We start from the raw sequence: 15,571 nt of genomic DNA on the forward strand, positions 1-15,571 counted from the left end.
GTTTGGTTTGTAACAAATATACAACTTGTTCTTTACTAGTAATTAAACTTACGTTCATTTATTTCGTGTATTTATTCTCTGAAGATGCGCCTTACACGAAGTTGTGAAACGTCAGAAACCCGATTTTCTATTCATTAGGGCATTATAAATATAAAAGTATTTTAGTGCTGCAATTTGATTAATTGTGAATACAGTTAACTTTCAACCATTTATGTTTCAGGTTTGAACCTCGTGTTCCATCTCCTTGTATTAGAGAAGTTAGGTAGGTATCAAAACACACACACAAACAACTAAAATGTAGCTGAAGGCGAGATACCCTAACATGTACTTGACTATACTATTACAACCGATAAATTGGATTCAAATGAATATAATCAATTTAATTAAACTTAATTCAACAGAAGTAATTTGTAAAAGTGATAAGCACAGAACACAATAGCAACTATATCTACAATAGTGCAGAAGTAATAAATGTGTTATTAAAAATCATTGTGTGATATGATTTTGTACTCATAAACGTAGTAATGGCATATTAAGTACTTACAAATTATGCATTCAATGGAATGTAGTGTTTTGGGAAAAATCTATGGCTTAATGAAACAACTGCAATCACTTTGCCAATAAATATTCTACAAACAAACTTAAAATATAGATAGATTGGATGCAAATGACCGATATATGGAACCACTTGATGGCATGACGGGAGTATAAAGTTGTACATTCAGTATTATTTGCATTTAAATAGACTAATAAGTGAGTTATCTTCAAGAAATTATACGTTTAAAGCCATGTCAACGATATGAATGTTGTTAATAAGACTAACCGAAAGTTCTTAAAAGGAAGGAGGTTTATTTGAGAGTCTAAACCGATAAATACTATGCAACAAAGTTTTATCTTCATCTGTTTTGCCAGTAAGTGAAAAAAATCTTAAGATTCTCAATTATAAACTAAATCTTCTGTAAATTGGAATAACAACCAGTTATCGTACATTATTTAACAATGAGATCGTATCAAAGCCTTTTACCGAATTCCGCTTGTTCATCTGATTAATATTAAGCGAAAACTAAGAGTTTGGTTTTTAATATCACAGACATCGGTAATTTGTGAAGCAAAAGATAATTTAGTTTTCCAAATGAACACAGAGGAAAATGTTTCCGGAATATGTATTAGTCAAGAATGCTTCGTATGACATTTCTAACTTTAAAAAAGATATATGTTAACGATCAGGTGTCGATTAGCATGAAATTCACTGAACATTTGTGAAGTATTTTTGAAGAGAAATAAATTCTGACACTGTTCGATAATGTGGAGTTATTTGGTGTTTAGTTTGAGATTCTTCTATAAAATACCTTATATGTACTTCCTACGTACATGTTACCACAGGTAAGGTTAAATACAAATGCCATTTACCAAAAGAGGTTCGTTATCCAAGTTAGATTATCTGAATAAGCTTTTGTTTTATACACGATAATTGACTTAGGGAGCATGAAAGCCCACTGCAATCCTGATCCTCAGTCAACATCTACTCTGAGAACTAAGGTGATCAATCCCCTTAAAATGTGTTTGATAAGCAAAACAAATTGAGGAGATTTTTCTGAGGGATTTTGTTCTCCGAGTTGGGTAGTTCGGTTGTCCGACGAAACTCTATCGAAAATCATCAACCGGAGCTATAAATTCTTATATCCGCATGAGCAGTGGCTTGTTATGGAATTCCATTCATAAACGAAACCGACTGATTAAATTCAACAATAGAAAATATAGATTCTTAATTTATTATTACTTACTCTTGTTGAACCTCGTGGAGCATAGGTCGCCGATCATTGTATGCATGTTTAGCATTGACAGCTTTATGTTTTGAGCTTAAAGCGATAGGATTTAGTGAGAACTAGTTACACTACCTGACTTTTCATTTTGATGTATTTGGTGCGTAGTTCATTCTAATGAACAGTTGATTAGATGCCCAGTACTTTAGTTGCTTTGCTGCGGCTCCACTAATATAATGCACTAATTTTTGACATTGTTATACTACTACTACTACTTCGTTGGGTAAACACTCTGTTAAACAAACTTTAATGATTAGTTCATAAGTTTCTTCATTTACTTTTCTGTTAGTGATTATAATGATATTACAGTACAAATGTGGTATACCATTCAATAAGTTTATGTTGCATACAATTAGTTATTATCTATTTGAATAAATTATTATTCCAAATAAATTTTTGAGATAATTTATGCTCGTTTTTTTTAGAATATTTTTTAAGTAGTTAAAGTGAATTGTTTATTCTACATGCACATTGACTAATTTGATAAAGAAGCAATAATTTAAAACAGTCTGTTGATATGAAAGTAGTAATAGTAGTGTAAATAGTATGTTACATAACGTGGCCTAGAAGTTTTCACCGTTAGAAGGAGCGAAGAGTTTAAGTATATCGAAAGCATTGCGAGTGGAGAGTACTGGACGATCAGATGAGAAGACAGTTTGGGTTGCAAGACACAAGATGCAAAGGGATGATTGAATGCTGTGCATTGTATTACGTAAACCTTGTAATTTCGCTTGATAAACAACCCTCCTGCCCATTGTCTTGTTCTACGATAGAGCAATAGTCTGTAGAAATACTCAACTTTGGTTTTGCTCCATAAACGTAGATCTTACGAATGCAGATATCCATATTTATTTTTGCAATGATTCAAAACTAGGTGTCATTTAGAAGCGGTCGTTACGAAAATGTAATTATTACGACCAGTAGTACTTGGAATCGCGACTATTCAATTCTATTTGAGTTGCACTGATTTGTCAAATGATCTCAATCTGTATTATTAGAATAAAATTGTTTTTGAAAATATTTGTAAGTTTACTTTGGAATGTGTTCTCTTTTCGCTGTTTTACTCTATCTTATACTGCTTCTACGGTTAAATATATTATACAGATAAAAAGGAAAGGATGTAGAGAGAAATTGATCGATACTTGATAGATAATCCGACATTTTAGTAAGTAGTATGTAGAATGGAACAAATAAAAACTGGACACTGTACAGTTGTTGATTGAGATAATGTAGAACCATCGAAAATAACTGTTTCGTAAAAGATGAATGCTACATGTATAACAAGAACACGACCTTTAACGTTAGTACATTATAAGTGAAGGCTTCCTTAATTCCAGCATTCCAGTCAAAAAGGATTTTATCTGATTAGTTGAATTAGTGATAGAAAGTGGTTAAATAAGTGATATAGTGGGGCGAAAAGTGTGGAAGTATTCTTTTTGAGGTAAGCAGATGTAGGACTAGTTTTATATTTTAAGTGCGTAATCACTTAGCGCTTGGATTGTATTTTTATATTCTCCACTTCCAAACTTTCATTTGGCTCATATATTGTTGTCGTATTTCTTGTTGTTTCAGACTTGTTACTGATTAATATTTTTCCTATTAATCCTGTTTTTATCACTTATGATTAAGTTAGGTGTATACTGTAATTTTCTAATTGTGTTGCTCTGCGATCAGTCACTTCAGGTATATGAATCATGATTAGATTAGAGTACTATGGATAATTGGTTTATTCTCTATCTTCGTCTTCCGACTGAACGCTGGGTTAGAAGGAGCTCGAGGGCCAATCGGCATGAAGGTCTTGGTTGCTCTTCACTGATCAGAATGTTGTTTTGTAACTAGGAGATAACAGGTCCTAGGTGAACTAATCGATAATTGAACTAGAGAAACAGAGAATACAACCGGTATTGTAATTACGGCCAATATAGTTCAATTAATTGTCCCTCATTTCCCCGCAACGTCAATGAAATATGAGTATCTTTGTAAGTTAGGAGATGGGGTAGAATTTTCTCTACTTCAGATTTCCTTCCGTATAGATACATGGTTTGGATAACTGTGCTATATAGTTTGTTCTGTTGTTCTTCCTATCACAGTACATCGTCCAGTCATTTTGGTTGTAGTTAAAGGTTAGTCTAGAAACGATCATATTAACTAGGTGGGTGGTGGATTAGAACAAGCTTTGTAATGCCTAATTCGATTATGTCTAATTGGGCTAAATTTCCGCGGTCTGCCTATGTCGAGCATAAACACACTATTCCAATGACTCGTAAAGACGATGGGAGAAATCACTTGACTGAAATACAATCATAGTGATAAAATTTGTCCATCAATTATGCTTTGAAGGTGAGAAATGGAGTTTGTGTATAAATATATCGATGAATAAGATGGTTTTGTTTTGTTTAGTAAATGAGTAAAATATATTCAAAATTATCAATATTATAAATATGTTTTAGCCTGTAAGTAACTCAGATTGAATGTTATGCATAAATTATCATATGAATGTATGATTAAGTAGTTTTAGAGTACCACAAAGTGAATATTAAGGAAGCCGATTAGTTCAACGAAGAACACATGATTATTAGTGTTAATCCAATCAGTGACTGAGTAATTACGAATATTGCACTGTCTAGTTCTAGAAGGTTACTTGTTGCTACTTATTATTAATATATGTTTACAATCTTCAATGGAATTGACGCTTACTTGAAAATGTAGGCCAAGTTTAATGTTCAGGCTTCATCTATTACTAGTAAAGTTGAATTACGGAACTTTTTTTGAAAGGTGTGATAAAAAGACAACATTTTGATTAAAATGGAAACAGATTCACTTCTGCAAGAATCCTTAGACGTTACTAGAAACGAAAATTATTGAATGGTGATGTAAAAATAATTTAAGTATAAGAGATATCGTGTTAAAGGACATGAGAATCTGTCGATACTACAGTGACATATATATGTAGTTTTAGATTTAAATCAACTGTAGATTAATTCATTAATCTGATATAAATTATTTTAGGTAGATAACGAACACTGAATAATCTATAAGTTAGTGAATGATTTCAAGTTTTTCAGCTTTTGAGCTATAAAAACGAAAGAAGAAAAAGGTACTTGAAGTTTCATTTATGGACCATTGGATTTTAATTCATTAGCCTAGTTGTATCATAATAGGCACGAGAGATGAAAGTGAAAATTCTGGTATGAATCAGGTCGTGGGTGATCACTGTTGATGGGTTTCAAAAATTTGTACAAAGACCTTTGTTTTTTAATAAATCTCCAGCTGTTATTACTGAGTAATAAGGAGTAACGTTAACGTGAATAATTTCTACGAGTTCTCGTAAAAGACCGAATAATGAGAGAACCTATAAACGATAACGTTAATTAACAAAAGCGAATTACGATCAGGATAAACTAATAAAACAAGTAAGGATAGCTTCATTATTTAGAACATTCTCAAAGTAATTAAATATCTAAAGCTCTATTTACCTTGATGATCTATGTTCGGAGCTGCAAGAAAAAAATGGCCCCAATCTATGAGGTCAGTTTCTTTTTAACTGAGTCTTGCTAGAAAGTGTAGGTTTGAGGTCAACAGGATATTCGTAATCAGTGTTTTCAGACTTTGTTAATATGACTCAAAATTAGTGGTAGCTGTGTATATATAGTGTGATTCTTCATCTTTCTGAGTGTTAATACCATCTCATAAATTGTATTCTTTGTTTTAGTGAGGTTGGGTTGTAGCTGAAAAATGGAAGTTGGGAGTCGTATTTCCTCTTATTCGAAACTCTTGTGCTGGTTGTATCTGCATCCTACCTTTGATGTACACGCCGAGATCCGGCCTCAGTACATACCGCTTCAAAGCCTAACTTGTTATTCACAAAGCTAGTTAATCTAGTTTTATTAGGCTTGTGAATAAATGGGAATTGTAGGGTGATTCTATGAGGATGCACATATGCCAAACAGAGATTAACCAATTTCTATCTTTAACATTAACAGCAGAAAACAAAAATCGTCATAAATAAGTAAATTTCACTCTTTACATTAGTACTTTCTTCTTGAACTACATTTTTTAGATTTAACTTCTTACTGCAACCGATATTATTTTTATTGTTTTCGATTGTTTTAATATATTCTCAATGGTAAAATAGAGGTGTAGAAAATTGCGGATATATACATATATATATTTATACCAGGGTCAACATTATCTATGATGGATTAATGTACTAGTTGTAAGTACCTCATAAGTATGGTGTATCTTGAGTCTTAATCTGCAACACCTCTTCAATATTCAAGTTACTTTCATTTTGAACTAATATTATTTAATGAGCCTTTGAAACCAAAGAATACTAAACAGTTATTTAGTCTGAATTTAGAACTTATTTGTAACGCTCTCTATACGAGATGAAAACTAACATTTGCAAGTTTCAAAGTGGCAACAACAGTTTTAAGATTATTGACATGATATTTCATGTTCAGTGCTTTCATTTTCAGTCAATAAGCGGTATAGTGGCGTCATCATCACACTTTATTTTAAGGTGATTATTAATAAAACTTTAGAATAATGAGTAATTCAGGAATGTACAATTAAGATGTTTACTTTAGTTAGGTAACAATCATGATAATAAATCCCTCTTCATTTGGTTTGATTAGAAATTTGTTTGATTTTCCATTGTACCATAGTAAGGAGAGAATTATCGTATTAATCTACGTCTCAAGAATAGATTTATTCTTTGTGATCAGTTAGCTAATAATGGGTTAGTGGATGTTTAGGCAAAATGTTTTGTAAAAAAATTCATTTAATGATCCATTCACGTGTCAGGTTAAACAACATATTGATAAGCTATCCAACTATATTAAGATTAGAGAATTTGAATTTGAGTGAATTTGAATTGGGTTTCAATGAGTTGGCAACATGTAGATTATCCAAAGGCATTACTCAATGTAGTTGGTGAGGAATATTCAACATCATTGTTTTCAATGTTTACAGTATATATTTTCACATTATTCTCGTATATATAGTCTTTTGGTATTTTTAGGCACAATATAACTAGTGTAATAGAACTAGCCATTTATTAATTAAAATATGATTTCAAATATCATTCAATTATACAAAGTATAATAAGACTATTTCAGTAAGAAAGTTTAAAGTAAATGTTTGTTCAATGGTACTTTTAAAAGATAAATGTACTTTACACATAGTATTCTGTAAATTCTTATAAAGCCTACTTGATAAATATGAACCTCATAAAAATTATTGTTTTATTATAGTTTAGTTCAACCGTACGAGTGCAATTTTGGTTTTTTAATCATTTTCTGAAAAATATTGACGAAACTTCATTGATTTATTTTACAGCTTCAGTAAAAATATTATGGTTCTTTCAGGATATTTTATTATGTTCTAATTTTGGTGGTGTTTTGTTCTCTGAGCTGGATGGTTTGGTCGTGGAGCTTTCATCGTTCTTCTGAACGACATCATCAGCACAAACTTCAGATAGAAGTGAAGTGTTCGAATTTCTCCATATGTGTTTCACAGCTTGTTCTGTGCACCTCGATGTTGATTGGTTCTTGTTGACCTTAAATTTATCATTGTTTACTTCTTTGTTTTGGTTGTGTCTCCCATTGGTTTGATTTTTGTTCCTATATTTATGCATGATTTTCCTGATTGGTTGATAAATTGGATTGATTTCAATATGTTTGTTGATTGCTGATTGACCTGAGTGCCAAGCTTCTAAAAATTCTCTGGTGTTTTTGGAGTTTCCTCTGTCTAAGATTTCTACATTATCCCAATCGAATGAATGTCCGTAGTTATCCACGTGTATTGATATAAGTGAAGAGATATCATGGCGTTTGACTGCTAATTGATGTTCATGTAGGCGTAGGTGGAGGGGGCGTCCGCTTTGTCCGATGTAGTGTTTGTCGCAATTGGTACAATTTATTTTGTAGATGATGTTTGATTTGTTTTCCTTTGTTATTTCATCTTTTGGTTTGCATAGGATTGATTGTAATGATTTTGTTGGTTTGTGTGCCACACCTATTCCGAAGGTTTTCAGCAGTCTCGTTGTGGTTTCTGATATTCCTTGTATGTATGGTAGGGTGATCCTTTTGTTGATTTTTGTGCTTGATTTGGGTTCTGATGCTGTGTGCCGTTGGTGCTTTTTGATGAAGTTGATTGGGTAGCCGTTCTTTTGAAATATGTCCCTCAGGTATTTCTCTTCATTTTTTCGTGCTGCCAGTGTGTTGCAGTGTGTCCTCGCCCTCTTGAACAATGTGTGTACGCAGTTGATTTTGTGAGCTCTTGGGTTGTTGCTGTTGTAATTGAGGATTTGATCTGTATGGGTCGGTTTCCTATATACTTGAGTTTCCAGTTTTCCTGTATCGGTTCTAGTGATCAATATATCCAAGAATGCTATTTGGTTGTTTGACTCTTGTTCCATTGTAAACTTGATGTCGTCCACCATCTCATTATGTTCTAAACATATCAATAGTAAAATAGTTGCCTAGGAAGCTAAGATTCATGAAATCGATTTATAGATTTTCAGTTTCTTTTGACAAAGCGCTAGTAAATTTTATTGTTGAGTACTAGGATACTTGAAATGTATCTGATTTCATGCTCATCTATAGAGTACATATAACTAACCAACTCCATGAACATAACACAGGTTTCGCTGATGAACTAAGTCGGTTGATTTCATGATTAACAAAATTAAATCAACGATAAATATAAAATAACCTCGTTTAATAATAAATAATCTATTCGTGTGGCATTCCATATCTAAGCGCTTTATAATAATTTAAACAGAATGTTAGGAAATCATGAACTGATTAATAGTGAAAGGTTAACCAATCTCTCTTCTAGTACAATAGTTTTCAATCTGACCCTATCCATAAAATATTTGAAAGAATTATCAGTCAAATGAGATGTTTTACATTTCAAGTACTTTCTTTCAGTCATTCTTATCACACAACAAGTCACATAAAATCGATTTTATAATAAGCATTTTATTTTATTACTCGAAGATAGCAACGTGAATTTCTTTCTTCTATTGCTTATTAATTTGATCAAATCTTCGTCAATCAGTTTATGAGAGAGAATAATATTGCTCACGAGCATTGAATATAAATTATTTACCAATTGATAGTTTGTATACTCGGTTTTAAGACGTGAGGGATACTCACATTATCTAGATGCCGATCGAACATCTAGAGAACCAGAGTTATAACCTCAAAGCTGAACGTTGAAATCTGAGTGTTTCAGCCATTAGAGTGCCACACTACTTATTACAACGTAAGTGCTTATACGTGACTAATAGTTGCTAAATAGGATGAAACTGAAGTTTGGAATTTCATTTCTACTAATGATAATATTGTATTGGGATAACATCCTTTGGTCAAAAATTACGATTGATGGTGAAATATCAATAATAATAATAATAATAATAATAATAATAATAATAATAATAATAATAATAACAAATCAGAACTAATACTGTCTTAATGAATTTGCAACGTTTTGGTAATTATTCACTTTTCATGTCTATAAGTCCTTTCAGCTGCTTCACTCAATTGCACATCCAAACGTGCATTTGCTGTACTAATCTCAGCTAATTGTATTTGCAATGGATGCAAAGTTTTAGCCATTTCTTTTAATGTTGATCCAACATCAATCAAAGTATAGGCAATAAATATTAATAAAAAAGTGATAATACCAGGCAAAGCAATGATAAAACATAGAATTCCAGCACGTTTGATGAGTGAAGTTTTTTTTATATATTCACCTATTGTCTTGCCTAATATTCTTTGAATTATTTGTATCATAAGTAGTTCAGATCTGTCTTCTTTAGTGCATGCTATGTGTAGCCAATCACTTCCATTTATCGGGTGTGTATCACTATCACGATCGATTGGTATACTGTGTTGAAATGGACATGGTAAACAACTTGATTGACCATATTCCTCCGAATATGTATTATGTGGACATGGAAGACATTTGATTAGATCATAATCACTAGTGGTAAGTTGAGATCTGGTGTATCCATCCGTGAATATTATTTGGTTAGCAGTAGAAGGCAAGAGTTCTTCATCAATTGATGGTGGTGGTGGATCGATAATACGACTTGGGTAATACGACCCCGGTGAGCATAGATCTGTTTTTGTTTACATCGAATGGCGAAAGTGAAAAAAGGCAATTACGTAACATTGGTACAAAGCAAATTTAAATTCAATTTTTAAATGAACAGAGAAAGTTATACACATTGAGTACTATTACCTCATAATCCCACAGTTGATGGAATTCACAGATCAGCAATGATTTACAGTTTAATACTGAAATAAAACGACATAGTCTGAAAAGTCTGAAAAAAATTTAACAAGTATTGTTTGACCCTAATTACCTCAGTGGTAACGTCTCTGACTGCGACACTGAATGACATGGGTTTACATTCCGAGCGGCATTGTAGATATGTTTTTCTGATGGATGAAATTTAGCACATTAGGAAAGATCCAGGGTTTTCTAATGATTGCCTTCAGCCACAGAACCTTACATAAGTTCTATCCAAAAGTTGGATTATTAGTGAACAAATAGGTTGATTTTTTAGCCACCTTCAAATTAAACAATTTGATTCTGGAAAGCTAAAGATATTGAATAAGAAATTCATTATCTATTATCGGCAAGATGTTTATTTGAAGATTTTTCCCAGGTTTAAGATCTTTGAACTATGATTTGGTAATATGAGGTCAACCTGATGCTTGTACTTGATTCAGTTTCTTTCTATCAGATCAAGAATCATTTAAATGGTTTGTTAATGACATAATTTTACTTGTTGCTGAATATATCATTTCAGAATATTAAAACAAGCATTATGCATTTGATACACAGTAAGTAGATATGGATATTAATCCATAAAAAAATGAGGAAGACAAGTTTGAAAGATTTCTGCTGACTTCCTTTAATTGACCGTTCACAGTTTTGCACCTTTTGCTGACTTTTATTTTGTTAATCAAGTTAATTCAGGCTAAACCTTGAAACCTGAAATATTTTAGTAAGTTTAACTTTCAATTGCAGTATTTCCAGATAAAAAAGTATGTCATCAGTAGTTATATGAATTTTAGAAATTGTGATTATGTTAGCATTTAATTAGCTATGGAATTAGAGTTGAGTTATAAGAAACAACATCTAGTATGATTACGTAAAAGTATAATACAGGTCATTACATATTTTGAGTCGTACAAACTGATAAATCTAACATAAGATAGGCATTACGTTGGCATTTCATTTTTCCATCCAATACAATGTTTCTGTAAAAGTCCGAAACAAATTGAAGATTGTTTTGCGGATGTACTGAGTTATCGCGAGGAACATTAAGGAAATCATTGCCAATATCTTGGATGTAAAACCTAACCTCTAGTGGTCACACTCAGAAATTTCTAAATAGCGTTGGTAGGAGCTCTGATAACTTATCTTAATATTCTGTGACGTTCTTCAGGTCTAGAGGTATATCTTTTCAATAGATGTTGACAAGTAGAGCTAGCTACTTATTGATTCCAGGAATGTAATGCCAACTTCAGTATTGGATTTTCTAACTTAATATATAATTAACCTGTAAAATTCAATTACTAGCTAGGTTTAATAAGTGACATATGCTGTCAATCACAGGTTGATCTTTAGACTGATAGTTTATTGGTCAGGGACAACCTAAATTGTTTCGCCTGTTAAGTATATTAATATTGCTTTTTAAAGTGATACAAAAAGCCACGTAAATCTTATTGTTACAATTTAGTAAAAGATTGTTAAAGGTCGAAAATTTTTGAATGTCGCGGTGCATATGCAAACCATTTCTGTTTAAGGACTAAAGAAAACGTCAAACTATTACACGAAGACTTGAAGTTTAGACGCCTGATCCTGTTTACAAAACAAACTAGATGGCGTAGATTTTTTTAAAGCAATAAAAAACCTTGTAATTTACGTTTCATCTGATTGGTCTGCATCTTTCCGGAAGTCTTGTTATACTGATACAAGGCACCTGTAGCCGTAATTATTTTACAAAGTACCTCGTGAAAAATGTAACACTTAACCTTGCCTTTGTTACACGATTTAGGATTATGGCCCAAAACTGATACGTGGAGTTAATAAATATGTCACTAAGTATTTTCCTTTTTCTTTAAACAAGTTAATCAGTTTAGGTTACTGAAAAGGTAATGACCTCATTATGAAACAGAGCTAGAATTCGGTGTTTGAAGCACAAGTCTTCAACTACTGAATTTCACCTTTCAATCGTAAATGAAGTAAGTAGTCAGTAGTACATCTAATTGGTGAGCAACAATTGTATGTACATGTTTACTTAATTGTAAAGCATTATACGTAAGTGTATTTGTCTGATAAGAGTTGTCGTCAACTACAGTGCATCGTAGTATCGTGCTATTTTCGCTTACTACACAAACTGAATGACAAACAAAATTTATTGAACACTTAGGATGATTATCTGGTCGGTATTAAAAATGTACTATATAGTAAATATAAAAAACAGATTCTTTTGGAAGAAAACCAGTTAACTATTCTAAAAACATACCACATTCACCATGTGCCGGAAGCAGCTTTCCTGATGGACCCATACAATAATGAATAGATCGATAATACGGTGTAATTATAACTTCCATGTCTTTAGTTGAGAATTTTTCTTTCAATATTTTAGTTAAATAACTTTTCCTCGACAGTAATTCATCATTTAATTTCCATTTTAACTGTCAAGCAAAATTAATCACAATTAGGAACTTGTCAATCGAATTATGTAGTTTTTCATGTGAATTATTTGTCTTTAAAGGGAAAATTCACTATTCTTTGTCCTGAGAAGGACAGAGTATCACTCATACACGCACTCATCTACCTTCTGTTTAGTTAAAACACCTGGTGATTGTTCTAGACCTTCTTTAACTAATTAAAACTTCATACTTTTGTCACTTGTGAGTACAGTTCATTAATATAAAAGATTAGAATTTGAAATACCTTAATGAAAGCCACTTCTTTCGAAATAAACTTGATTATTTGATATGATGTAAAATCGTGGATAAATAAGAATATGTTATTCTCATAAGACAACTGTGTAAACTGCAATCACAATGAATTAATTAAATAATTCTATACCTTTAAATAAACATAATTCTTGAAAAACTAAATCTCTTCTTAATTTCTATGCCAATCACACTGGGATATCACTTATTTTAAGATTTTATGGAAAATTATGTCATTTTTCCGACTAGGTTCCGATTAACCACAATAATCCTAATAGTTTGTATTCTTTTATTCTGCTTGTACATAATTCTTTGTATTAGTAGTGATAAAGTATGAATACACATGTTTGCTTTACTTAACTACTGAATTCAGTAATGTAGTCAGTCAGATATCTTTTACATTTTCTGTTGCCATAATAATTCCTTTTGACTTTTATAATTTGTTGTCATTAGTTTCATGAAATGTATAAATTAAATCCAAAATGATCTTAAGCGATTGAAATTTAAATGATGTCAACCTTACACTCGGCTGACTGGTCTATACTTCTTCAGGGAAGCTGGGTATGTCCGTGGGAGACAGTTACGGATAACTCCGTCCAAATGAACGCTATAAACGTTTTGTATGTTTTTAAATACTACTTACAAGTAGGCTGGTACAGTCTTCAAAATTATTACTGGATATTTTCCGGTATTATTACTTATTGTTAGGTGAAATAAAAATTGGTTGAAAAATGACTGGAACTAACTAACCTCTTCAAAAAGTTTAGAGGCCTCGAATGCGATGGATGTACCTGTCGAATTTACCGTATATTTTCTAAAATTGTCCAAAATAAATGTAAATTCAGTGTAGTGCGTAGCACGTGAATCATTCAAACTATTCATGCATAGAAAATCATTTAAATAAAAATTTATACAAAATGTTAAGTTCTGACATATAGATTGACTGAGTTCTTCTAAATTCTCTAAAATATAATGTTTTGATTTTGCCATTTCTTTATCGGATGTTACATTAATACCAAATGTTGTTTGACAATCGCATGTGTTATTGTCAATTTGACATTTATGCAATAATGCATATTTATCCATGTTCATATCTACTTTAATACCGACAATTTGATTCAATATAGCTAAATTAATGAAAGTAATTTGATGTGAATAATAATAATGATCAGTTATCTGGTTATTATTATCGATAATTTGTTTATGACACCATAACGTTGTTTGCCTCGATATCATAGCCCATATAGTTAAATATCCATGAATATCCCAGTTTGCATTAAAAAATGCTCTATGCGGTGATAATTGTCTACCATTGAACAACCATTCATAAACTACTGATTGATTATGAATTCTTCGATTATTACTATTGTTGTCCATACTCTCATATTCACATGGCAGTGTTACAATATGCCCAATTATTAAACGATGTTGATAATAAATAAAATTATCATTTGCTTTCAGAATGGATTGAAATAAATCATGTTTAATTGGATATTGAGATTGAGACAATGAACCAACTTGCGGGAAATTTAAGTACAAAATCCAAGTAATATAAATCAAGATAACTAGTGTCTTCATACTTCTTTATTTCTTATTTGAAATGAATAGTAACCTAATTATTGTGCGAAATCCTCATAATTCTAAAGAATAGTGAATATACATATTTAATATTGCAATTACGTAAACACGTGAGTTCATTAAAAATATATGGATTTTCCATATTTTGAATGTAGTGAAGGATTTTATCACTTCACTCTAACGATAACGAATGATTAAATTCAACATTAAAAACCTTTTGATTCTGGATATGTGATAATTTTCCTTCCCACTAATAATGAGTAAAATATGGAAGATTATAAGATGAAAACTTCTATTAAATATCTAATATAAGACAATATGTAATTAGGTTTTTATGGATGTGAATCTACTGAAAATGACTTTAACCAAAGTAGTAGTATTTTTTCTTTATTGTTGATTACAATTTGTCAATGAAGATTACAGTGTAATCATCAAAACCAAACGACTGATTTCTAAGTGAGTTTTGTTTGATTTTATAGTGGTCGGATGTTGGTTCATGTCTCTGTGTGTGTGTGTGAGAGAGAGAGAGAGAGAGAGAGAGTAAGCAGCTGATGAGAACCTAACGAAATAAAATGAATTCATATTATTCTGCACCAATCTTTGTTCTTGCTCTATTTAAGATAATAAAGGGGACTATGTGTATGAAATATACTTTTTAAATGAGGATTATAAACAAATATTAAGTCTAAGTTAAAGACTTCAGATTAAACTCCTATAGCTGTTCACAATTAAGTTTACTTGTTTGATTGACGACAATATTTGATTGGCATGTTCATATTACTTAATAATTGTCACATACCTTCGCGTTTGGTGTAATAAAGCCCTGATAATTTGGTATTAGCACAATTAATATTCATTATTTTGAATACATTTAGTCATTTGGAATAGTTCTTCCTGAAGCAATGAAATACATTGCTGCTTTTTAAAACTTTAACGGAATGTGGATAGATTGTAAATAATTGGGTTTCTATGACCAAATGAACAGCAGTAAATTAGTGAGAACTCTATTATCCACACTAGTCCAACAGATTTTATGATTAAAGCAAACATTTTAATAATAATGAGTATTTTATAATTTATTCGGATTCAGAGAATAATGAAGTAGTTAATGAAACTTATCCAGATAAATCTAAAAGTTCCAAGAAAACCTTTTGTCGTATACTTGATTGCTACTCAAAA

At 31.4% G+C, this 15,571-nt stretch overlaps 1 protein-coding gene across 1 annotated transcript; it reads right to left on the reverse strand.

Annotated features, from left to right (window-relative positions):
* Positions 1-9,200: 9,200 nt before the first annotated feature.
* MS3_00003619 (uncharacterized protein) lies at positions 9,201-14,907 on the reverse strand. Its single transcript, XM_051211462.1, has 3 exons — positions 13,565-14,907; positions 12,376-12,547; positions 9,201-9,954 (listed from the first exon to the last, which is right to left on the reverse strand). The coding sequence occupies exons 1-3, from the start codon at positions 14,390-14,392 to the stop codon at positions 9,332-9,334; spliced, it is 1,623 nt and encodes a 540-aa protein (XP_051071525.1). The 5' UTR covers positions 14,393-14,907; the 3' UTR covers positions 9,201-9,331.
* Between the last annotated feature and the right edge of the window lie 664 nt (positions 14,908-15,571).

The sequence above is a fragment of the Schistosoma haematobium genome, chromosome ZW (genome assembly GCF_000699445.3).
Source record: "Schistosoma haematobium chromosome ZW, whole genome shotgun sequence".
Lineage (NCBI taxonomy): Eukaryota > Metazoa > Platyhelminthes > Trematoda > Strigeidida > Schistosomatidae > Schistosoma > Schistosoma haematobium.

Coding starts and splice junctions, on each gene's coding strand:
- MS3_00003619 (XM_051211462.1), bottom strand. CDS start 14,392: ATGAAGACACTAGTTATCTTGATTTATATTACTTGGATTTTGTACTTA. Junction 12,548..13,564: donor CCTCTAAACTTTTTGAAGAG/GTTAGTTAGTTC, acceptor TTTGCTTGACAG/TTAAAATGGAAATTAAATGA. Junction 9,955..12,375: donor TCCGGCACATGGTGAATGTG/GTATGTTTTTAG, acceptor AAACAAAAACAG/ATCTATGCTCACCGGGGTCG.